Below are 25820 nucleotides of genomic sequence, written 5' to 3'. Positions count from 1 at the left end.
CCGTCCCAACCGGAGTAGGGACTATGCACGGTCTCGCTTACGAGTGAGAAGTCGACGCATCGCTGGCCTTTTTTGATGCACACTCACCTGTGCGGCTTTATTTTGAGGCTTACCTTGGTACTTTTGTGCAATATCAGTGTTTTCACTGTTTTCTAAGCATTAAGAATCTTGGGCCAGATGTAGCAAAATAACATTTTGCGACTTGCAAATAGCGAGTCATTGCGACTCGCTGTTTGCAATTCGCAAAATGTTATGCAGAACGGTGTCTCAGACACCGTCTGCAAGTCGGTATGGGGTCGCAATGACCCACCTCATGAATATTCATGAGGTGGGTCGCAAATTGCGGCCCCATACCGACTATGGGCACTCGCAAACATGGAGGCCTGCTGTAGTCAGCAGACCTCCGTGTTCGTGACTGCTTTAAATAAAGCAGTTTTTTTTTTTTTAAGTGTAGCCCGTTTTCCTTAAAGGAAAACGAGCTGCACTTAAAAAGAAAACCGAAACCTTTAGTTTCGGTATTTTTTCAGGGCAGGGAGTGGTCCCTTGGACCACTCCCTGCCCTGAAAAAATGTTTTTGGGTCCAGTCACAAACTGGAAGGGGTCCCATGGGGACCCGTTCCAATTTGCGAGTGGGTTACCATCCACTTGAAGTGGATGGTAACTGCAACACCATTTGCGACCGCATATGCGGTCGCAAATGGTATTGCATACCACTAGGAATCGCAAATAGGAAGGGAACACCCCTTCCTATTTGCGATTCTGAAATGCATTTTGCGAGTCGGTCCGACTCGCAGAATGCATTTCTGCATAGGAAAATGTGATTTGCAACTCGCAAACGGCAGTTTTTGCCGTTTGCGAGTTGCAATTCCTTTCCTACATCTGGCCCCAGATTCCTTTTAAAATTCATATCTTGACTTGTGTATGTCAGATTATTATTGTTTTGGTCTTGTTTTGTTTAGATAAATATTACCTAATTTTCTAAACCTGTGTTCTGTCATTTTGTAGTGTTTTCACAGATTTACTGTGTGTGTTGGTACAAGTACTTTACACATTGCTTCTGAAGTTAAGCCTGCTTGCTTGTGCCAAGCTGTCAAGGGTGGTTAACTGAGGGTGATTCTACTTTACCCTGACTAGAGTGAAGGTCTTTGCTGGGACAGGGGGTAACGTGACTGCCAACCAAAAACCCAATTTTTAACACTGACCAACTGAGTTCATCCTCCGAATAGTGCATTTGTTATGTGCGGCACCTGCAGGAGAAGGGGAGCAGTTTTACATGAATCACCACAGATGAATACACTTTAGTTATCGGCTTTAAAGAATGGGTTCATAATGATTACAGCAACCAAATTAGAAAGAGTATTTTCTTTCATACATTACAGGGTTTATTTCCTTTGACTTCCCTGGTCCTGAAGAGACATCAAAATATGTAGGCCGAAATACATCGACATGCCATACTTTGAAAGGAGTTTAGTAATGATAGAAAAGTGCTACATTCAGTCTAGATAGGCGAATTAGTAGGGCTTGGGCCTTGCTTCCCCATTTGGAAAAGACTACCTTCTGTTGGATTAAACGTTGGAAACCCTTGGATAACCAGCTTTTCTTGAAACATAGAAAGCTACAAGGAAGTAATGGAGCTGAATATAATTTGGCTTTTTTATATATTTTTATTGTATCATGGATAGATCAAAAAATGTTTAAAGAAGTGTATTAGGTGATGGGTACAGAAACACACAACCATGTTTACAAGCCATTAGCGCCACTGAAGCATCACTTTTTGTGACGCTTCGGTTGCGCTGTACACTGCACAGTATTTACAAGACGGCTTTAAGCCTCTTTTTGTGGCTTAATGCCACCTTGTAAATACGGTCCCTTAACACACCACTTTGAGTGTAAGGGGCGTGCAATGGGTGTTGCTGTGGGTGTTCCACTGCAACACCCATTGCATTTTGATGGTGCCCTAGATTTACGAGATTTACGAGGTAGTGTCAAAATCTAATGCCACCCTACGGGTGTCATTAGCATGGCACAACAAGGAGAAATGCTCTCATTTTTCCTTGTTTATTTGCTCTTCCTTTGAATGCTACATTCTGCAGCACGCATAGAAGGAACAAATCGCCATTAAAGATTGTTTTTGTGCAGAAAGTGTCCCTTCCTAAAACAAAAGCGATTTCCCCTGCAATGTGGCCATCCTTGCACCATGGCGCATGGGTGGCTGCATTGACGCTCTGTAGTTAATTTAGCACCGGCAAAAGGAGAAACACAGAGAGGCGATGTATTATTTTAAATACGGTGCATCCCTGCATTTTAGAAGTGATGCAGCATGTCGCTACTAATTTTGGTGCAGAGGCCACAGTGCGCCAATTCTAGTAAATATGCCCCACAGTCTTTGGATGTTAAAATTGTGTCAAAGATTTAAAGTGATTAAAAGAACACATTTCCAGTAACAAATCCTATTGATCCCCTCTTTTTTCCATTGAATTTGTTTGTATGACTAGCCCAGGAATCGAGGGGGTATGTAGGCAAACCCTTATGTTTCATGGTGACTTACTACAGTAAGGCGATCGACATACTGTTATGACACGACGGATGAGATGGTTGTCCTCCATTACTTCAACTGGTGTGTGGTGAAATAATGCTTGTATCTGAAATCTTGCATGAGTTGTTCAGCATTACAAAACATGCATTGGTTTATATATTACCTCAGTTTCTCGATCCCAACACTACACCTGAAATTAGTTAACTTCCTCAGGGGTGAGCAGACTTTATTAGTTTATTGCCTTCCATTACAAGTGTTGATAAATAACTAATCAAAATCCCATGAAACGCTTATCGTGAGACTTCGTGGGTTATAATAGAGAAACATAATGGTTGCATTAGCTGCAAATATCCAATGCAGTGTGTTTAGGCGTACACCGGAATTGACTAAATGCAAACTTCCACAAAGGAAGGAAAGAGGTTTACTTCATGAATGAACCATTTATTGGCTGATTCAGAATTTATATATGAAGTCAACTAATGAATTAGCTCAATCGCTATACTACTTTTGTTTAGGTATTCTGTGCAATGATGCATTTGGATTTTACATAACAAACAACCTGTTCTTTTTAGCAATCGACCATGAAATGGTTAACATTAAAATGCACTTTTTGTCTTTTTACAGGCATCCCCAGCATTTCCAGTATTGGTAGTAAGTAATAAGCAGATTTCAAAAAGCTTTAATGTGCTGTAAAGAATCTCGTATCTGTTTTCCCAACATCCATTTCTGGTGTATATAATGTTTCCTTGAAATGTATTTTACAGAAAACAAAAATGCAATATTGACTTTTTTCCGGCTGAGTTTAGGTATATTTCTTGATCAAACAGACTCTGTGATGTGACTTTGACAGTTTACCTTACTGCAAAGGCAATTTCCAGGATATTTTCTTATAAGTGAATAAAATGTTTACAAATCCAAATTTATTACATGGGGAGAAACCGATTTTCTATTGAATATTTAATTATTGCAACTTTCCGAGCAATCCATCAGCCAGAATGGAAATATGTTCAGATGCAAAAGGTTGGATAAGATTTCATGTTGTGTTTGATCGGGCTTCTCCACGCTAAATGGAGGAGACTATGCAACATTCTGCTGCATTTTTCCTTATGCCAGTCCTCAGCGGGAAACCCAAGGGCAAGTTCTTAACAGTACTTCAGACCCTTGAAGACGAACTCTTGAAGCAAAGTGTCTCCTGACAATTGGTCCTTCCATCTCAGTGTAGAAATGGTATTCAGCCAGCAATCCAGGTGCCCAATCTCGTGGGCTGCAGTTGTTCTCGGTCAGGTTAACCATCTCCAGAAGAATTGCTAAAACACAGCATGCTCACTAATGGCAGAGATGTGATTATTCCCCCCTTCCTGCTGCATCAAACCTACTTACAAAGCCGCCCACATGTGCCTCAGAGCCTCTGCCATCCCATCCGCATATCATGCAGCACTGCTCTGTCTCCCTAACCCCATTTGAAAGACCATGTGCTGCAGTCATGCTCAGATCGCCCTCCCATCAACACTTGGGGCCATATGTACGAACACATTTTCCCATAGACACAGAATGGGCAAAACTGCTTGCTACATCTGGCCCTTGGTCCTTAACACATGCTCAAAAAACAATCAGCCCAGGTGTTTAAATATGAACTACTCAAAATGAATAACCCATTGCCTGTGCTTTACCTCTGCATAGACAGTCAACTCAGCTCAATATACTCGAACCTGATATGAGTCACACCACCGATGTATGTGTCCACACTTCTTAAACAGTCACTTCTTTACACAGGATGTGACACAAACCTGCTGAAAGCATCATTTTAATTGCACGATTAAAATAACACTCAACATAGTCTTGCTTGACACATGCTCATTCATAAACGCAAAGCCACTTAAAGGTATAGTACTCATGTGCGCTTAACATAGTTTAAACCAAAAATACACCGTACCTTTCTGTGAGTAACACATCGTGTACCACAAACACCCAACTACGTATATTCAACACAGCTCAGTCACACACTGCTCAATGCATCAAACCAGCTCAAACACGGTCACTCTTACCGTTGCGCATAAAACTTGCTCAAACACAGTCACTCCTTCCTTTATGGATCAAATTTGCTCATACACAGTCACGCATTCTGTTGCACACCAAACTTGTTTAAACACAGTCACTCATTTCATTGGGAACTAACCTTGACCAAACACAGTAACCCACTCTATGATGCATTAAACCTGCTTAAACACAGACATCTAGTCGAGTTCACTTTGAACCGACCGAAAGAGAACTACCCAGCCCCTGTGCTTCTTCCACACTTTACTTTGTCTTGAGCCCGTTGTCATCGTACTAAACATATGATGACACAAGTTTTTCTGGTTCTCATTTATCTTCATGCATAGTCCTGAAGGACCAACTCTCTCAATCATTTCCATCGCATTTTCAATGGTTATGGATTGAGGTGCTTTTTTGCTCCTTAGAATAGACAGAAAACCCAAATATGTGCTTTATTTTTAAATTACTGTAGTAATAAACCATAGACACCCACTAAGAGAACGCAGAGGAAACAATTGAACACTGAACCACTATGCAATTTTATGCTCAAGGTTTTCTGTGTGATTTTTCAAGTAGCGCTGTCATCAAATACATGTCATTTTCATGAGCACGAAGATGTTTGTTCATTGTTTATTTATGAACGTTTAATTCATTGAACCTGCCCACATGGGGGTTTGAAATAATGTGCAGCTGGTACAAAAACACATCTCGAAAACATCAGAACAAACCCACTATTTGACAAGGAGAGTGTTTAAAACATATTTTCATTTATACACATATTCATATACCAATAATACATAACTGAACTAAAATATAAATGTTCAAGCATATTGCTTCTATCAGCAAACTTTAGTTAGAAATGATTTTCCAAGAAAAATAGTGAAATAAAAAAATAAGTTATTATGAAAAAATCTGAAAGAAATAAACAAACTCGGGTTAAAAATTGTAGTCCCCATTTCTGTAACTGTAATAATTATATTTTTGGTAGAGGATACAGCATAACCCTAGGGGGCCGAGTCCTGTGAATTGTTTTGCAGTTTTATATAGCACAACCTGGACCAAGGGCATTGGCGCGCTTTACATGAGCACCAGAACACATTACACAAGGTCAGATTCTTTTTTTTTTTTTTTAGACAGGGCGGTTATGTCATTTGCCCAGTATTGCAGAATGTTGATACAAAGCCTAAACTCGAACCTGGTCCCCAGGAGCGTCGCCCTCCGTTTTGTTAATTAGAAAAGCACTGAAGTAATAATTCTGAAGAAGTTAAACAGAAAATGTCTCATGACTCAAAAGAATACATTTTTCTGCTTATCAAAACCGCATTGGTTGAACATTCTTGCACTGACCCTAGCTCTGTCCTATTCTATGCTGGAGATTTATTGAAGACTATGGACATGTACTACACAGGACAAGACTCCTAACCTGTTTGACAGGTAAAAACAACGAGGAGAAATGGATGCCACGGTGCATGATAAACTGAGAGATGAGAAGATTAAAGGGTGATGTGGTGGCAGCCCTCGGAGAATTGGTGGTGCAGAGCACGCAGAATGATTTATGTCACTTAGAGTCCCTAGCCTTCCATTAGGGTGGTAATAATGGCTGTCTGAGGCAAATACCACTGCATAAAGCAAATCCCATGCTCGTGCCAAACTTGTGGAGGAGTTAAATCTCTGCAGATTTGAAGTCAGCCGCAATATGCCTTTGTGCGGTATTATTTCTGTGCTGGCAATCTCTGAGGTGAAATTAAGCAACTGTACAGAGTGAGTGAGGTTGTCCAAATCAATCAGTCTATCTGGTCTTCACTTCTGTGCTATTTATCTGTTCCACTGCACGGTTGCTCAGCGGCCAGTGATGAACTACTGATGTCCACCACAATTGCAAGCATGCGGGCAGCGGGAGGAAGACCCTGTCAAAGAATCGATCCAAAAATGCACAAAGTTGCAGTCTTAAAAAAAAAAAAAACAGTGCACGCATTATTTTTTTTATATATTAAACTGTGCCTCAAGATTTCGTGGTTAGCACTTCTGTCATCCCAGCTGCATATCATTCAGCTCCACAACCTGCTCTCCTGCCCTTTAATCGCCCTTGCAGACAGTATTCTGTTCTGGCTTTACTGAAAGTTGCTGACTGACTATGTTATAGAGCCACAACTTCTCCGGCATCACAGCAATGGATTACCATTGCCTGGCACAAGGCAGAACAACGGCCCTCAATTAATCTGAAAACATCAACTACGTTGCCTCCTTATAAATGCACAGATGTGTGTTCTGATTCACAAATCAACCCCATTTTCTTAAACATATTACATTCCATCAGAATGAGCAGCCTGGCAAATGGGAAATGAATGCCAATACTCAAAGCTTTACAGCTCAATAGGGCAGCATTTGTTTTGCATTTTTAGTTAAACTCTAAAATAAACAGTGCAGCTGTGAAAGCACCCCATTCTTTTCCCATGGTTCATTATTTTCTTTGTTGTCGTGTATGCCTCACTGGCCACCCCGGAGCAAATGCTGCACAGTCTCAGTGCTCCTTTAAAAACATTGACCGTTGGTTGCATTTGAACATATTTTCATGGCTAAAGTGAGATGCAAATGGTTGGCCAAGAAACAGAATGACTCTAAGAGCTCCAGAAATGGTAGATGGGAAAGCAGAACATAGGAGCTTGACTGTGCTACTGATCGTTGTGCTTTTTCTGTTGCATGAATTACATGGTTGTGCTTTTTTTCACTGTGCATCCATTCACCCCCTTTCACCTCATTTACCATCTCGGAGCATTAGCAGATAGTGGCCTTTCAATATTTAAATGAAAAGCATTGTCATTTTTTTTCAAAAGGGGGGAGGGAACAGGTCATATTTATGGTGACCAGAAAATGCTTGTTTTTCTTTTTCTATGTTTTTATGTTTTCTGTCCCGCAGTACTGATTATCCAATCCGGGTACTAATTTTTTGAATCAATTTCCACTTTTCCACCTAAGGTGCACTGGTACACTGATACTGTGCTCAGATGTAGACCTCCTAATCAAAAATCGAAGAGCAAGGTTTCCAAATGTCTCGCTTCTACTTGCTGCCAGAATGTGAAACAACACTAGTTTACACACCCTGTGCTTTTCAGAGTCCAGTCCTGGAGCAATCTTTGCAAGTTCTAGTTGCATTGCAATGGACCAATAGGTGTACCCAACCTGAATTATTTTCTATCAGTGGTGCACAAATTAACTCATGTGTAAGCGAGTGCAGGTGGCACGTGTGAAACATGCAGCTAATGGTTCAGGCCCTCGAGGCTGAGACATAGGGCCAGATTACAAGTTTGGCTGAGGGGATTACTCTGTCACAAACATGATGGATATCCCGTCCCCCATATTACAAGCTCCATTATGTCCTATGGAACTTGTAATTCGGCGGACGGGATATCCGTCACGTTTGTGACAGAGTAATCAGCTCCGCCAAACTCGTAATGAGGCCCATAGTCACTCTCATGTCAAGCCTTGGTTACCTACTCCCTTTTTCCAAAGGCCAGAGCACCTCTGTTATTTTCCCTTTGGGACTGCTAGCATCAATTTGATGACCACGAGTGAGTTAACAGTTTTCAGTTTTTGTGCTTTTCCGTATGTATTTTTCTTCTCTACCTTTAGAATGACAACAAGAGCACAGATTTTCTAGCATATAGGGAGATCCCTTTGCAGCAGGGCCTTATGGCGTTTTCCAATAAAGTTAATAGAACAATTATGTAGTTGTGTTTATTAATGTAAAGATATACCTACGTCCTTTGACTTTATTGAATGTTTTCAAAGTATATATAGAAGCAGCATGTGAGTAAACGTTTTCGCATGGCTGTACGGAGGGTCTGGTAAATCCTTATACAGAGTAGCTTTCTGCTGCGCTTTATTTCACCTATAGCTATTAATTGCTATGTTTAATTAGTAACGACTACTGAGTTAAATAACATTTATTTCAGGCATCATGGTGCAGGGGCTGGACTTGTTCTCGCACAGAAACTTGCTCCATAGAATGTTGCCGCTTAATGACTTCCAAAGCATCTCGTAAATTAGACTTTAATGACCAGTTTAGCACTTATCGATGTCCAATAGTGTCCCTGAATATCTTAATTTGTCCTAATGAAGGAAATGCATTACATATAATCTTGCAACAAGGACCCTAATAAACCAGAGCTTATGTATTTTGTAAATCACCTATAAACCTTTTACATCTATGTAATGCCCCAATAAAATGGCTCACAAAAAATAACAAGTTTTATAATTGACGGACTCTGATCCTTGGTCGTGTAAAAGTCTAATTCCACTAATTATGCTAAACAGTTTTCTTTAACGACTATAATTAGACGTGGGGAGGTTTGCCGTGATGTGCAAATAGCTTTGTGTGGGTGATTACCACCTCTGAAGCCTGCTGGTGGCAGATGAGTCAGGGGCGAGAAGCAGACCTCGCACTGAAGTGCAATCAGGAACATCGGCGGGGCTGTGCGCCCCAGCCCCCCTCCTCTTCGAAAAGAAGGTCCTGTTTAACATGCAAGCTTTGCTGTCAATGACATCTGTGTCACAAACACACAACGAAGGCATTGCCGTAGCATCTCAGCAAATGTTTATTTCGTATAATTGATTTTCATTGCAGACGAATGACTTGCATCAGCGTTGTGTGATATGGGATTAGTGGCAGGGCCTAAGCGAGGTCCTGGTAAATTAGAGGAATCCTGCATTTAAAAAAAATGTTGCACACCTTTATTTCACTGGTTCTATTAGCAGTGGTTGTAGGAGTTTAATATAGAATGGTCATGGGCATAGCTTCGGGGGAGGGGGTCTTTGGGGCGTTACACCCCTCTAATAAATGTATTTTCTGATGTATAGTTGAGTACAGGTGCTTACAGTAAGGTATGGTGAGGTGTCTGTCGGATTTCACCTGGGATTTTTGCATGCACACACCGACAAAAACACACACACTCTCATCTCTATTTTAAAAGCCCTAAAAATGTTGATTATTGTACAAAATATTGTGTTTCTCTCAGTTGGTACTCCTACCAATCCGCATTCCTCAACCTTCCCACTGCTTCTTAAGTCCCTCTGATGCACCCTGATTGTTGTATGATGTATGTTAGCAAGGTATGCCAGCGTAATTGTGGGGAAATCTGAAGCTCACATCCCCTTCCCCATCTCACTAATCAAGCTACATCACTGAGAATTGTGTTCCACTGGAATATCAAGTTTTAAATAAAGTGCTACAAAAATTGTAGCCAGAATGTGGTGTACAAAACTTTTGTAACGATAAGTATTTATTGGTAAGTATATTTTTATTATGTTGAACTCGACATGCATATATACCAGGAGGATATACATATTTTTAAGGAACAAAGTTAAGGATAGTAAATTTATACTTACCTATATATATTTATATTTAGAATATTTTGGAAGCCGATATTCTGGCTACAATATTTGTGTGTTCATTATTCTGACATGAAATCTGTGTAAGATAGATTTCCACCACTTTTGTGCCATTGTTGATTGTTTTAGTGACTGCAAGTGGTTTCAACTTCTGTTTCATTATTAGTAGGGCCACTTTGATGCCCATGCAAGTCTAAGGAACCACTTAGGATACCGGCAATAAGGAGCAGCAGTGCAAGATGGACCCATGTCAACAGCCAATGAAGCCCCATGTCAGGGACGTGGACTGTGCTTTTTACGGTCAAGCATGCGTAGCATGCGCTTGCGCATGTGTTTCGCTTGCGAGATGCTGTAGTAGTTAGAAAAGGGCTTGGAGACCTGCCCATGTCCCGTCAGTGTAATTCATTGGTTTGTGGGCTTGCCGTTTAAAATCTGCTTGCTTTCATAAGTGGAAGGCATGCATACTCATGCCTTTTCCGGTGGTTAGCACTCCTCGAGCGCAGCGACCACGTACTGAAAACATACGAGGCTCGCTTTTTTCCGTCCGGTTTGTGGACTATTTTTTCTCTTTTTTCGCAGCGCGATCTCGCTTGTTTCGCAGCGCGATCGCGCTCATTTTTTTTTCTCCATTTAACGAGGCAAGAAAAGTCCGGTTGGGAGTTTACAACTGCTAATAGCTCTAACTCGGAGAAATGCGAGACCCATTGCATTGCAAATGCTTGTTTAACATTGGTAGCACAACCTTAAGCCACCAATGAATAATAATAATGATAATAATAATATGAAAAAAGTCATAACCATTTTTAGGCCACCAGTCTGCTTCTTTTCCAGGCACTGCTGCATACATAGCTCTGTAGATAAGAGCTCTTGGGTTCCTTATTCGACATATGAATAGCTCATCCTGCCCATTTTTATTCTATGCATCCCGTTACTTGTATCTTCTGAATATATAATGGGATAAACTGAACCACCGCACACCAGATTTCAAAGAAAAAACTTGAGTGTACTGAAATTGGAAACCTGAATGGCAAGGTAAACCACGGCAGTAAGTGCAATTGGATGAGAATTCGTTTCAATATGACTGTATAGAAATATTCAGAATCTATGCAGTGCCGCCATTCACATTTTCTGGCACCTCATCGGGCCTAAACCTTGCACATGCTTCACTAGCCTGTGAAGTTAGATCCGGAGGATTTACATTTAGAGATAAGGGTGGGATGGTGCACCTTAATAGTTTACATGCTTTTTGATGTAAGAAATGAAGACTTGAATGAAATTGTTACAAATAGTTTTTCAAATAAGGATCCGAGTTATGTGTCAGGCAGGATTGCATTGTTTTAAAATATTTGCTTTAAAAATGAATATATATAAATTAAGTACCCATAATTTGAATCTTTAAATGTTTTGTAGGTAGGGTTTCTTTGAAATAGAAATGGCTTAGTCGACATGCTGTTGTACCTACAGGTACTGGCTAATTCTGACATGTTGCTTGTTTCTATCTCACCCTATTTTGAAACAAGCCTCATGTCCTCACATATCACAGGATCACTAATGCCCATAAGTGCTGAGGGGTTCATTAAGATGCACTTCACTTTTGTATAATTGGCCCAGGTGTTCCCATAAGAGAGCAGCTTTAAGATCTGCTCTCATCAGTATGCAATATTCTTGGAGTTGGAAACGTTTCAACGGGGAGATGCCTATTGAGGCTTTACAATACATGCATGCATATGTTGAATGCTTAAAAGGTTCATAAGGAAGCTTTACGTATGCGAATGATTCTAGAGTGTGGGGAATGCATTATCCAAAGGGACAGGTTCAAACCACAAGCCAGTTACCTTTTGGTAACCTGTGGTCCACAGTTTCAAATTGCAGGTTAGTTTCCTGAGCCCCAGTTCCTCTGTGGCATAGAACAGAAGCAATGGGTAGAACTGGAAATGAGTAAACTGCTGGAATATCCACTTCATTTTTGTGAAAACGATACAAATCACTTTTTTATTCTCAGGAAACTGCATACTGTTTAGCTACGAAAATGTTGCTAAGCTTTTCAGAGCTATAAACAAAACAGGTTGGTATTCTGGAGGGATGTCTAAGCAATGCAGAATGATAATAATTCATAGGCCAGGAATTCTTAAGTTCATTATTTACAGCAATGAAAATTGACATAGAACCTAAGCTTTTTGCAATCAGTTAATAGAGGTGTACCCAAGTATTATATAGTCTCTGGTCTCTGATTGTTATTTTTTTGTCCGAGAAGAGCTGTTATTCTGTGCAGTTTGTGTTTTACTGGATCACAACATTACATTTTATTCCTAACATCTCAAGGCTCTCACGGTGCAACATATGCACAAGGGCCTCCTTTCAGTCTTCGTTTGTGTGGACTATCTCAAGAGCACAGGGCATTTGAGGCAAAGGGAAGAGGTGGTTGTTTCTCTTACTTTCTGTCAGTTGTTGTTCTCCACGTTTTTCTTCCCAGTCTTTTAAGCATATTTTATTTGAATAGAGCAAAGCTAACCAAAAGGTAGTAGAATGACTGAAGAGGTAGCTGGTTTTGAAGAGCAAAAGTGTACTGATACGTCATCTGGAAGGAGTGCTGTTTAAAGCAGTACAGTGTGTCTTCAACTCGTTCCTAAGCAGGAGTAAGGTTGAGACACCCATGATGAATACAGGGATGTTATTCTGGATCTGGGTGCATACTCTAAACAGCGTCCTCCTTCAAGGCATCTGGTCTCCAGAAGCAGGTTGCCAACAATGTGCTGTTCAGCTTGGAAGAGAAAATGAAAAGCCATGTGGAACATCCACTGTTTAAGGAGTGTCTGCAAATGAGAGTGAAGACTAGACCACATACACATGCAGGCACTAGAGCCTGGGCCAAGATACTGATTCCACAGAGTAATATCCTTGCATTTGAATACTATTCATCCATCACAGGGCAAGGACGCTTGCACTGTAGTGGATTATCCCTCTGCCTGGGTTGACTTCTAGTGGCCAGCAACCCTAGTAAACACCCCCACGACCACGCATGCAACCAGGGCATCATCCTGGATTCCACACTTTCTTTGCTCCGTCAAGTCAACACCAGCTCATCAGTCTGCTTCCACACCCTGCATCTCCTTCGGAAGATCTTCAAATGGATCCCCACCAAAACTAGAAAGGCGGTCATCCACGCTCCGGTCAGCAGCAAATTGGACTACGGCAACACCCTCCACGCCGACATCACAAAGAAGCTACAAGCAAGGCTACAGAGAATCCAGAACGCAGCAGCCAGACTCATCCTGGACATCCCCCTCCAGAGCCACATCTCCACCCTCCCCAGAGACTTCCACTGGCTCCCGGTCGACAAACACATCACCTTCAAGCTACTGACTCACACCTAAAAGGGACTTCACAACATCGGACCAGACTACCTCAACCACCACCTGACCTTCAACATCCCCAGCCAGGCAGCTCCGATCCTCCCACCTCAGCACTCACTGCCATTCCCTGGATCAGGAAAAGGACAGCTGGAGGCAGATCCTCCTATCTCGCAGTCCGGACATGGAATACTCTCCCACTCAACCTCAGACAGGCCGCATCAATGAAGCAATTCAGGAAGGATCTCAAGACCTGGCTCTTCGAGTGATTAGCACGCCCACAACAGCGCCTTGAGACCCCACGGGTGATAAGCCGTGCTCTACAAGTACTAATTGATTGATTTGATTTAGGGCAACAGTCACACTTTATAATTGTATTAAGATAACATGATATCATTAATGGAGTTAAGAACACAGACATGACAGCTGGGGTGCAGCAAGAACAGGAAACCTGGAGGACAATATACAGGAAATTTGTGTTGTACTGGCTAGTTCCTCCACCCTCTCCTAGTGGAACCTGATGAAAGCTCATCATATCTGGAATCCTCCACCACATCATTTGCAGAATGTTTCAAACTCAGTCCTGCATCTCTTCATAGCTAGATTAAGCAGAACCATGGAGTCACCGAGATTGCCCTCAAATATAATTTTTAGCGCACCTGTCAACCAGGTGTAGGGATCTTCCGAATCCTGTGAAGCAAACCATAGGTAATGAAACTGTATGGAGATGAGCCAGGCTGCAGGCTATTGCTTATAAAAAGTGCCATTTAAAAAAGAAATCATACTGCCCTTTTCCTATTTGCATGCACTGTACGTAACAGGTTGCACTAATGCACAATTTTATGGCACTTAATTTAATGACCTCAGAAATGCTGCTCTACCAGGATTAGAACTGAGACCCAGCTGACCACCAAATGCATCTGTGGCAGCATCAAGCACACTTAGCAACACTGCCATATTCTAGTACTTATTGTACTCAAGAAACCTGAGTATTGCCACAGGATTAGGAGAAAGTCACCATAAGGGCAGTGTTATGGGGCTAGTCTATACTCTTGTTTTACATTAGTCCAAATAATGATTTTGGAAGCTGAACCTTGTCAAACTGGAGCAAAGCTGTATTGAAGAGCTCTCTAGATATGTTACAATGATATTTCTTCTCTTACCCCACGATCTATTTTTTTGCCATCTGCCCGCTTTTGTGCCCCTTCTTCCAATTTGTTGAATATGAGTTTTTCTGATCTCCATTTTCCATGTTTGTATTACTTCAAAACCCCTTTCGATACTGCAGTCAAGAACTATTGGCAGTTTTTCGATTGCTGTTTTGTTTTTGTTACAGCATAAACTACAGAAAGCAATGAGGTTATTTGGCTAGTGAAGATGGGTGGAGAATATTTAAACACATTGTAAAGCGTAAGTGAAGTAATCAGGTCTCTAGAGGATTTCTGACAATGACATAGAAAAATATATAGTTCATAGAGCTTGGGTGAGGAGGGGCTGGGTGATCGCAAATCTCTAAATGCATACTTGTTGATGGAAGAGCATACTGTCCAGACGATCCAAAAAAAAACCCAAAAATAATAAAATAACCCTATCTGGCATTCCTGTGTGTTCTTTGTAGAATGTTCCCCCGTCGACTTCATTAACAGTTTTAAAGGCATGCCTGCATATTTATTGGCAATGTTTAATGCAGAAGAGGACATCTAATCTCCCAATTTATTTTTCTGCTGTGGAACTGTTAATCAAACAAGCCTACAGCTCTTTTTGCTCCCTACTTGTGAACAGTCCTTGCGACTGTACTGTCACCTGTACTTTTATTGTGCAAGAATGCTGTTTCATATGCCTCAAGGGAATGGTGAAGTCATTTTGCAATAATAGTAAATTCTGCCTTCTGCTTTTACCTTCTAGGTAAAAATTGGGTAAAAATGTAAATTACTGATCTAATATCAGTGTGATCAAAACAGTTCTAAACAGAAGCTCGTGAATTGTGAACATATTCTTGTTACTAGGTTATGCAAAAATCTATAAAACACTGCATAGAGCTGCCTCTGCTGAAATGGAGTGAATTCCATTTTAGAAGCCATTACGTGGCAATGATGGCAGAATTGACTCTTATGGCAGTTATCCCGTGGCAGGTTATGGCAGAAGTGGCTTTTATGGCAGTTATGGGAGAAGTGACTCTTCCCTTGAACGAGAAGACACATTTTGAAAGCAGACACCACACGTCGCTTCACATATTCAATTGTTAGAGGTTTAAAATAGGAAAACGAGACAGGTGTTCCCTTGAAGCAGAAAAATGGAATATGTCTCGATTCATTGCTATACACGGTGCATCAGCGGATGCTATTTGCTCAAAGCACATAAGCTCGGATGGAAGATTGGCGCAGGGCAGTTAAGAAGTGCAAGTTCTCTTTAGAAGGCCCCAGAGACAATCTCTCCTTCATTCGGCTGTTGAGGTAACATTTTCGCTCTGCTTCCTTAGAACGGAGGATATCCAGAAAAATACAACTACAACATCCTCCATGCTCGATGTATGGTATTTGTTGTTCAGGTCTATTGACTCTAGTAAGTGATGATGGTTATCATGATGAACGGGATTTGTATAACGCGTAGCTACTCCGAGGATTGTCCCGGCGCAGAAGTGTAGGTAGAGGCGATTAGCTTTGAGAAAAGAGTCAGGTTTTCAACTTCTTTTTGAACCGCTCTTCGGATTCTATGAGACGAAGATCAAGGCGAAGTTTGTTCCAGGCCGAGGGGCCAATTAGGAGAAGGATCATCTGCTCTGGAAAGGTGGATCGTGGGTGCGAGGCTGAGAGCCCTGTTAGAGGAACGCAACTTCCTGTTTGGGAGACATGTAGATAGCCTGGAAAAAAGGTAGTTGGGTCTGGTGAAGTGCAAAGCTCTGTGGGTAAATACCAGAGGTTTAAATAAGATGCGTTTTCCCACCAGAAGCCAATGTAGAGATGCGAATAAATCTGAGCTCTGAACAGAAGCTTCTGAAGCAGGAGAGCAGCTGCATTTTGTACCACCTGTAGCTTGCTTACTAAGTACTGAAGGAGGCGAATATATAGTGCATTTGCATAGTCTAGTCTGGATGTAATGAGTGCTATAATGGTTGGAAGGGAGAGAAGGTGCAGGAACCTTTTTTTTGCAGTGATCAGCAGGCCAAAGCATTAACTTGATGTTGAAATGACAACTGGTTGTCAAACTTCACCCATAGGTTTTCAACTAATCTCATATTGCCAGCCTAGTGGTAATCACCATCCAGCCAGAAAGTCTGCCAGTTCACCAAAGAATTGCGACTGAAACAGAGAACCTCAGTTTAATCCGCATTGCACTTCAATCGGTTCTTGCACAGCCAGTGGAAGACAGCAGCTAGTTTTATTGAGTATGATGTAATAACTTATACTTTCTTAGAGAAAAAGAAGAGCTGCATGTCGTCTGCAGAAGAAATTATTTTGGCACCAAAGGACCTAAACTAATATTAGCCAGCGAGCCTAACCTGTGACCAGTGAAGCCACATAACCTTTACCCGCTAACAATTGCCTTTTGCCTAAGTGTTTCCAGAACATTTTTATGTTACTTTGGGATTTCTTAGCAACCTAGATTAAGCCTTTATTCTCAGATCTGGACCCAAATTACTACTGGATGGTTACTGTGTTCCATCATAGTTAATGTATGTTTGCTTTGGAAATCTAGGTCATTCCTATAATTAATTGTTGCTCTTTTCTCTTGAGTTGACACAAATTGTTTGTGCTCTGTCTTGTATCTCAATCATCACATACGGATTTAAGCGTCAAACTCAACCAAACTGATAGAAGGTGGTTGTTATAATTTTGCTGGAGTCCTGAATTTACTGGTAACAGAGAGGTACACTTCTCAGTAATTTATCACAGATCCAATTTTAGAATGCAAGAGCCAATACAAGAATGACATTCCTTCCAAAATTAGATTCTCAGACTGATAAAATTCTCCACCTTTCTCCCTTCCAGCCTTACCCAGTAGATATTGATTTGTATCATGGTATTTAAATACAATCATTATCATGTTTCAATATCAACTTCTTTGCATTTCATGGCATCCACTGAGTTTTGGCTAACCTCAGATGATACTCTATCAAAGAGCCATCGACTTTGCCTCTGTGACTCTTGAATTGTTAACGTTCCCGCAACACTCAAGTAGATGCAAGTATCATGCTACGAATGCTGAACAGATTTTGGAGTTTCATTGTTATTTTTAATTGTCTGAGGAATTATGCCATCTCACCTATGTCAGCCCTATCTGCCAGTAGGGGAGGAGCTCAGAAGCATATATGATCTGAGGTTTTCTTAGAATTCAGGTAAGCAAAACTTGGAGAGGCTCTGCCATATACTGCTTCATCACCGAGAACAGGGAAACTCAGAAATAGCTTCCCCTTGGAACATTTTGTGGAGTAAGAGATAAAAGGACTAGGGGTATCACTGAAATGGTATAAACATGGTTCCATTGTGGTAAACTCTTCACCTTCCTGACTCTGAAACGTGTAATCATGCCTTCAGGTGTTTGATGGCTGTGTTATCATAATAAAGCATAACTGATCTTAATTCTTGACTAGATATTGATAATATACCCAGTCAATCAATCAATTAATAAGTCGAGTTGAAGAGCACATTATTTTCACCTCCCCCAAGAAATGAGATTGTACTGAGGGAACTCTTCTTATCATAGTGGGCGATGGGATGAGGCTCTATAGTCAATTTTCCTCCGAGATGCTATTGTGTGAAAATGCATGTGCGTTACACATGTTTACCATTTGACGATTAACTCATCTTAAGGTGTGTCAAGTACTGCCCCATTCAAGTTTAGTTTTCACTGCTCCCAAGTAGCTTTCTTCCTTCATAGTTGATGTCTTGAAAATGTGATGCACCAATATTGTCGAGCTAGGGTACTTTTTCTCCTTCCATAATGTAATGCGGTGAACATATTGTTTTGGTGTTTTATTGTTACCAATGATCTACACATATTTGCAATACTCTTAGCAGGTCATCAACAGTTGTCTTTTGAAATGTTCTTTCTCTGGAAAGGAGGCAGTCAGTTTTGTCCTAGGAATTAGGGCCAAGTCTGCGAGTGCATGCACTGGCGCATGCATCTCGCTTGCGAGATGCTGCTGTGTTCGTTATATCGCTTACCATTTATTGGTTTGCATGGCACTCTTCATTACAGCTTTGTAATTCATCAAGGCACGCCTGGCATCACATCCGTTTTTCTGTGTGGAGCAGGGATAAAGCACTAATTGATGCAACTTAACTAGTGCCTGTCCACTGCTCCTGATGTGATCGAGGTACTATTTGTTGTTTTTAACTTTGTGTGCTCCGCAAACAGAAGGCTTGTGACTGGCAAAAATGTGCCCAGCTGGCACAAAATTACAAAGTTTTATTTTTTAAAGCTAACTTTATTTTATTTTGCCAAGTCATCCTTTCTCTATTTCTTCTCATGTTTTCTTTTATTTTTGCTCGTGGGCGCTGTTGTCAAAGGATGACAATTAACTTGTTCGAAATATGCAAGATGTATTGCATTGCAAATGCTGGTTTTATATTGTATTTACATCGAGCGCATATGTAGCAATCTCTCAGTGAATTGTCTTTAATATCTGGTCAGCCACGAGGGGCGGGGTACAGACTCGTTCGACACTCAGCGTCTTAGAATTTGGCTAAGGTGGTCCAGTATTTTTAGAAGAACGTTTTGAGATGAAATTGTAAATAGTAGCTGAAACCGGCAAGAGATTTTTTTTTAACAATAGTGAACAAAAGTTAAAAGTAGGCAAAATGTCTGTAAACCCGTTTTGAAGCCGCCCCCCCCCCAAAAAAAAAAACTGGCCTAGCATTTTAGACATACTACAGAGGATTTGAAGGCAGGGCGCACTAGCTATATGACTTTATGCTTTGTAAACTTCCAGCAGGCAGGAAGCTGAATACCTTTACCCCTCTTCTGATTCCGGGTGAGGATCCTTGCACATGCTGTCTGAGGTACCATACATCGCAGAGGAGTGACAGCTTTGGGGGGGGGGGCTGAAAATGGATTCCATGGGGACATGAGCATTATGACAAATTCCCTAGTTTCATAATAACCTTGGTGTAAACAGAAGGAAAATAATGGGATTATCTGTGTCTTGCCACAGGCATGAGGTAAAGCATTCATACTTCACCAAAGGTTGTGCATATCGAGCCCATTCTACAACTGGTATTGTTTGCAACTTTATCTGTAACTGGCACTATCTGAGTAATACAGATTGAATTGGGGCGAGGGCTGTTTTTTGCGTTCAACATACATATTTGAGGAAATGCTGCTCCCTTTATTAACAGCAGCAAAAAACTCATTAGTTGACTCTGTGGCCCAAAAATGATCAATCTGTTCTCTCTTTTCACAGGGTTATCCTTCTGACCTGGATGTTTTGTAGTTAGGGAGAATTTATAATATCTTTGGGGAAAGCTCCATAAATGGTCTTGATTAGGAAGAAAATAAGAGGATTAACACCTCGGAAGCAGAGGAACCATAAGCAACAGAGAAGGTTTGCAATGCAGTCTTGGCAACCACCAGGCTGTGACTTCAGGGAGTCTCAGCATTATTGCATGGTGAGAAAAGCCACATGGATTTAATTAAGTATGCAAGATGGCTTTGCCACTAGAAAATACAGTCTTAAATTATTAGAATTAGGATAATATTTGAAAATTCATATTCAGGAGTATTAGTTCACAAATTTTGTCAGGGTAGTAGCTAGACTAAAATAGTTCTTGCAACAGGGAGCCATTTGAAAAGAATAATAGCATATATGAAGGTTCAGAGGGATCATTTCAGTCCAACTGAAGGCAGCTCTGAGAGAATGAAATATTTATTTGTACTTTATCAAGGTAACATTCATTTGCCTCTGTTAGAAATAGGGTTTCTGGTTGGCTAGGGTATGCACCTCAGCCCCTGCTCACCACCTTGGTAGCTTGGCACGAGCATTCAGGCCTATCCCAGAGGCAATGTGTAAAGCATTTGCACAACACACACAACACACGTGACGCAATATCCCCACAACAAAGGAAACACAATGAAAATATACTGTATTTTACACAACACAATTATTAGACCAAACATCACATATCAGTATTATCCTGCTACCTTAGCAGTTGTCAGAACGTTACACATTAGTTACTCTGCAAACTAGCAGTAGTTACATATAACACACAGGTTACTCAGTATTCTGCAACATAAGCAGTAGTCAGGAAACACGTTATTACACCAAAACACTAGTCATAAGAATATCATAAATGCCCATAGTAGGAACATTATAAACCATTGGCAAGTCGTCAAAACATATTAGTATAGTATGCCCATAATAGGAACATTTACATACATATATAAACATCATAAAGCAGGTAGGCAATATATGTATTCATCAAGTCTACAGAAAGAATTTAGAATAAATATATGGTTCCTTTAGGGAATACCTGTGGTAATGATGAAGGCACCTCCAGTGCCTAGAAGATGAAAAATGGGCCCCCCTGCGCTCCTTTGCGCAAAACGGGGGCCTCTGGTATCCTTTGGGCAGAGGAGGGTGGCACGCACCTTCTCTGTACTGTGAACGGGCCCCTCCAGGGGCCCATGATCACTGGAGGCCCCCCAGGCCTTAACCAGCCCTCACGAGGGGGGGTGAAGTCCTCTGGATAATGCAGGGGGGCACCACGCACCCCCTCCGATTCGTAGCGGTCCCCTCCTGGGGCCCAAGATCTCTTGGAAACCCCCCGGGCCTGCACTGGCCCTCCGTTGTGGGGGGAGACCACCAAACTGACACTGTCCCATGAGGGGGCCAACAAGGAGTCTGCAGCACGGGCGTGCCTCCGGTGAGGCTGCCACCCTGCCTGCTGATGAAACAGGAGCCCTCGGGTGCTTGGCAGGCGAAGGAGAGGCGTTCTCCTCTCCTCCCTGCTTCCAACAACATTCCAGCCCAAAGCAGGGCCTTCTGGTGCCCAGGGGTGCTCTATAGAGCCCACAGGAGCATGCTTGCTCCGGGTTTTGGAAACAGAGGTTTTCTTCATGCCCCGGGGGCACCAGGAAGCATGCTCCACTCGCGCTTGGGAGAAGCAGCCTCCCCGGGCTGCGGCGGTGATTTCTGCCACCACGATGTGCTTTCTGGAAAGCACGGGAACCTCCAATGAAGCCTGGGTGATCCTCACAGCAGCAGAGCACTAAGCAAGCGCAAAGCACAGGAAAGGGGCAGCCCTACAAGCGCTAAAGATATCCCCAAAGAAGTGCTTTCCAAAGCGCTTAACTCAGTGAAGGGAAGCACCCCTCGTGCTTAAACATGGATGCAGGGGTCTGGGACCACAGCACCCTGCCCCTGGGGGACAATGTTCTGGAGGAAGGCCCACAGGTCGAGGGACCCAGCAACAGGCCAGCACAAGGAAGATGCAGAAGGTGACAAGTCCTTCACTGTGACCCAGCAGGTCACAGGTCAGCACAGCAGCAGTCCATGGCGATCCCTGATCGGTCCTTCCAATCTTCTGTGTCCAGTTCCAAGATGATTCAAAGAGTCTCCAAATTGTGAGGAAAATTCCCCTGTACTTATACTCAGTCCTTACAATGTTTTGAAATGGTAGGAAGAGGACGTTCCAGCCAGTTACAGCTTGTTCTGGGAGTGCCCCCTCTCTTCTTCAGCACAGGCTCCAAACATCAGTGGGGAGTAAACAACCCTATTGTGTGAGGCCAGGGCACAGCCTTTACAAATATAGGTGTGCCTCGCCTCTCCCTTCTCTCAGCCCAGGAAGACTATTCAGTATGCAGATGCACCTCTGTGACACCTCCACCCTCCCTGTGTACAGGCTGTCTGAAAAGTATGCAAAAGCTCCAACTGTCACTCTGCCCAAACGTGGATTGGAGTTAAGCTGCAAAACACCACAGTCATAAGCACAGAGAAATGAGCTCTTTCTAGAAGTGGCATTTCTGTCATAGTAATAAAAAATACACCTATACCAGTAAGCAGCATTTATTATCACCATCACAACCATACCAAACACGCCTACGCTACCCCTCATAAATCAGACAATACCCCTTACATAGAAGGCAGGGCATTTCTAATGCAATCCGATGAGAAGGCAGCACTCACAGCAGTGAGGCACCATGTTAGGCTGTTTGTCACTACCAGGACAGGCCACGCAACCTGGCACATGTCCTGCCTTCTACATACATGGCACTCTGCCCATACGGCTAGCTAGGGCATACCTTAGGGGTGACTTACATGTAGTAAAAGTGAAGTTCTGGGCCTGGCAAGTAAATTTAGATGCCAGGTCCCTGTAGCAGAAAACTGTGCACACAGGCCCTGTGCTAGCAAGCCTGAGATAGGTTTGAAAGTCTACTTCAGCGGGTGGTGCAAGCAGCGCTGCAGGCCCACTAGTAGTATTTAATTTATAGGCCCTGGGTATAGAGATACCACTGTACAAGAGACTTACATGTAAATTAAATATGCCAATTAGGTATAAGCCAATCATACCAACTTTAGATGGGAGAGCACCTGCACTTTAGCACTGGTCAGCAGTGATAAAGTGCTCAGAGTCCTAGGGCCAACAGGTCAGAAAAAATAGGAGGCAGGAGGCAAAAAGACTGGGGATGACCCTTCATAAGGAAAAAAGTCCAACAGCCTCCATGACAGTAAGTGTTTACAATGAAGAGAGGGATCCTGCCCTATATGTACATATGTATACATCTCCAACCTTACGTGGCCAATGAGCAGAGAAGTCCCCTGAGAGTACAGATAAGCTCAATTTAATACTGCACTTGAACAAAGCAGTTATGGGGCACTAATGAGGTCTTCTAACTATTATAACAGGTATAATGTGAAAGGCGAAAGAAATACTAGGGACAGATTACATACATTGCACTGGATGGTGCTGATTATTTTGTGTTGCATTTTGCACTCAGTTGTGTTTGCCGCCCAACTTACAATGCTAAATACTTCCTAAAGTGATTTTTGGTCAAATAAAACTTTCTGGGGTGTCATTCGTTGATTTTAGATTCAGCTTTCAATTCATTATTTGTGCTTGGAGTTGTGATTTTTTTCATGAAAAACTTGTAGTGCTGTCCCGTGACTTTTTGGGTGTTTATGTCATAGAAAGAAAACAGTCTGACATGCAAATAACAGTTGACAATCCAAGTGGTGACAATTTTTATTCGAGTGGTGAAAGACTTAAAGATCAAGACTATCACACTCAATCCAAGATTACAACATGGTACAAGGTACATATTTTGGTACGGGGGCACCAAAGGGTTGGAATTCTTGATTCAAATTGTTCTCCCTGCATCAAATTCCAGTGCTCGTGGGTTTTCTTCTCAGAATAGGGAATACTTACATGGACTCAGAAATACCAGGTTCTTTTCAATGTGAGTTTACCTGAATCTAGAGAGGAAAGTACTAACATTTTCCACCTATGTAGAGATGACAGAAAGTGTCTGAATGAAGACTTGAGGAGGATGGGATTTGGTAGGGACACAGGCAGTCAGAACAGGGTTGAATCAGACAGGATCACTTTGTCAGCTCCTCCTGTGGTGCTCCAGAATTGGGCATGAGCCGAGCTGCTCCATGCAGCCCCTGTCCCTGCTGTCCTGTCTTTCTGGACTTATAGTTTCTGGACTCAGAGACTTTGGGATACTTGTAAGTGCCCCAAGCAGTATCCAAGAGCAAACACAACTAAAACACATGAACGGTCAAAATCAAATCAGGTTTATAGAGTGCAACTACTCACCCATAAAGGGTCTCAAAATGCTGAGGGTTTTTTCCTCTGAGCTTCAGTTGAAGAGTCAGGATTTAAGGTCCTTCCTGAATTGAAGTAGCAATGGTGACTGCCTGAGGTGCAGGGGCATGGTGTTTCAGCTCTTTGCAGTGAGCTAGTCGAAGGACCTTCCACCAACTAAGGTCTTCCATGTGCGGGGTACGATGGCTAGTGCGTGTTGAGAGGAGCCAAGAGACCTGGTGGGGGGACTAGAAGGTGATGTGGTGGTTGAGGTAGCGGGTCCTAGGTCATGGAGGGCCTTCTATGTGTGGACTTGGAGTTTGAAGTTAATTCTCTACTCGATAGAAAACCATTGGAGGTCTCTTAGGTGACTGGAGATGTGTTTGGGTGGGGAATGTCCTTTATGAGTCTATGGGAGGCATGTTGGATGTGCTGTAGTTTCTTTAGGTTTTTCTGGGTGATGCCAGCTTAGAGGGCATTGTCATAGTCAATGTATGAGACAGACATCTTTAAAAGAACACAGTTTCAAAGTAAAGAAGGACAAACTCTCAGAATTGAACCTTGAGCTGCTGTGACCCAACTTTTATGAATACTGCAATTTTCGAGTAAAAGCGAAAAGATTATTTAGAATATTTAGTGATGTAAAAAGGTACATTTATGATATTAGCAGAAAGATGCAAATAGCTGAAAATTGAGTGCTGTTATCAAACCCACGGAAAAAGTGTTTATGACTATCAGTGGGTGTTAGAAAGGGGTTTTTTGGTTGGCAGTCAGGTTACCCTCTGTCCAAGCAAGAACCCTCACTCTAGTCAGGGTAAGTCACACACAATCCAAATTTAGCCTGTGCCCACCCTCTGGTAGCTTGGCACGAGCAGTCAGGCTTAACTTAGAAGGCAACGTGTAAAGTATTTGTGCAATAAATTATACAATACCACAATATAGCACCACAAAAATACACCACACAGTGTTTAGAAAAATATATAATATTTATCAGGATAATTGCAGGTCAAAACGAATAAAGTTGCAATGTGAAATTGTAGTGATATCACTGGAAAGTGATATAAAGTGTCTTAAGTCTTTAAAAAGCAAACAAAGTCTCTTTCAAACACAAAGTACCTGGTTTGGAGTGGAAAATCTCTGCAGAGGGCCGCAGAAGAAGAGATACGTGGAAAAATGGTGTGTGTGTCGATTTCTCCCCAGCACACACGGACTTGCGTCGTTATTTTTCACGCGGGGAAGTCGTGTGTTGTTTTCCGGCACGCGGACAGTCTCTTTCTGTGGGTCGCGGGGATTACCAGATGTCCCGGGTCTGTGCGTGGATTCTCCTGCCTGTTTTCTGGCTGCGCATCATTCTGCGGGGCTGTGCGTCAAAGTTTCTCTCTCACGGCAGGCGTCGCGTCGATTTCCCCTCTGGAAGTCAGGCGGCGTTGTCCTTGCGAGGCCGTGCGTCGAAGTTCCGGTCGCCCTGAAGGCGTCGCATCGATCAACGTCGGTGTGCGGCGTTTTTCTCACCGCTGAACAAGCTGTGCGTCTAAATTTTCAGCGCACGAAGAGTCCAAATGAAAAAGAGAAGTCTTTTTGGTCCTGAGACTTCAGGGAACAGGAGGCAAGCTCTATCCAAGCCCATGGAGAGCACTTTTTGCAGCCAGACAAGAGCTCAGCAAGGCAGCAGGCCAACAGCAAGGCAGCAGTCATTTGTAGAAAGCAGTCAGGTGAGTCCTTTGAGCAGCCAGGCAGTTCTTCTTGGCAGGATGCAGCTTCTGGTTC

General features: G+C 42.3%; 1 protein-coding gene across 5 annotated transcripts in view; it reads left to right on the top strand.

Annotated features, from left to right (window-relative positions):
* NTNG1 (netrin G1) overlaps window positions 1-25820 on the top strand; it is a 671288-nt gene that overhangs the window by 497810 nt on the left and 147658 nt on the right. For all 5 annotated transcript variants that reach the window (XM_069232411.1, XM_069232410.1, XM_069232409.1 and 2 more), the window contains exon 5: window positions 3161-3187. In XM_069232411.1, the coding sequence (XP_069088512.1) occupies window positions 3161-3187 (27 nt within the window). The remainder of the gene's footprint in view (window positions 1-3160; window positions 3188-25820) is intronic.

The sequence above is a fragment of the Pleurodeles waltl genome, chromosome 4_2 (assembly GCF_031143425.1).
Source record: "Pleurodeles waltl isolate 20211129_DDA chromosome 4_2, aPleWal1.hap1.20221129, whole genome shotgun sequence".
In the NCBI taxonomy this organism is placed as follows: Eukaryota; Metazoa; Chordata; class Amphibia; order Caudata; family Salamandridae; genus Pleurodeles; species Pleurodeles waltl.
Note: the sequence above shows the minus strand (reverse complement) of the source record. Positions and strands in the feature narration are given on the sequence as shown.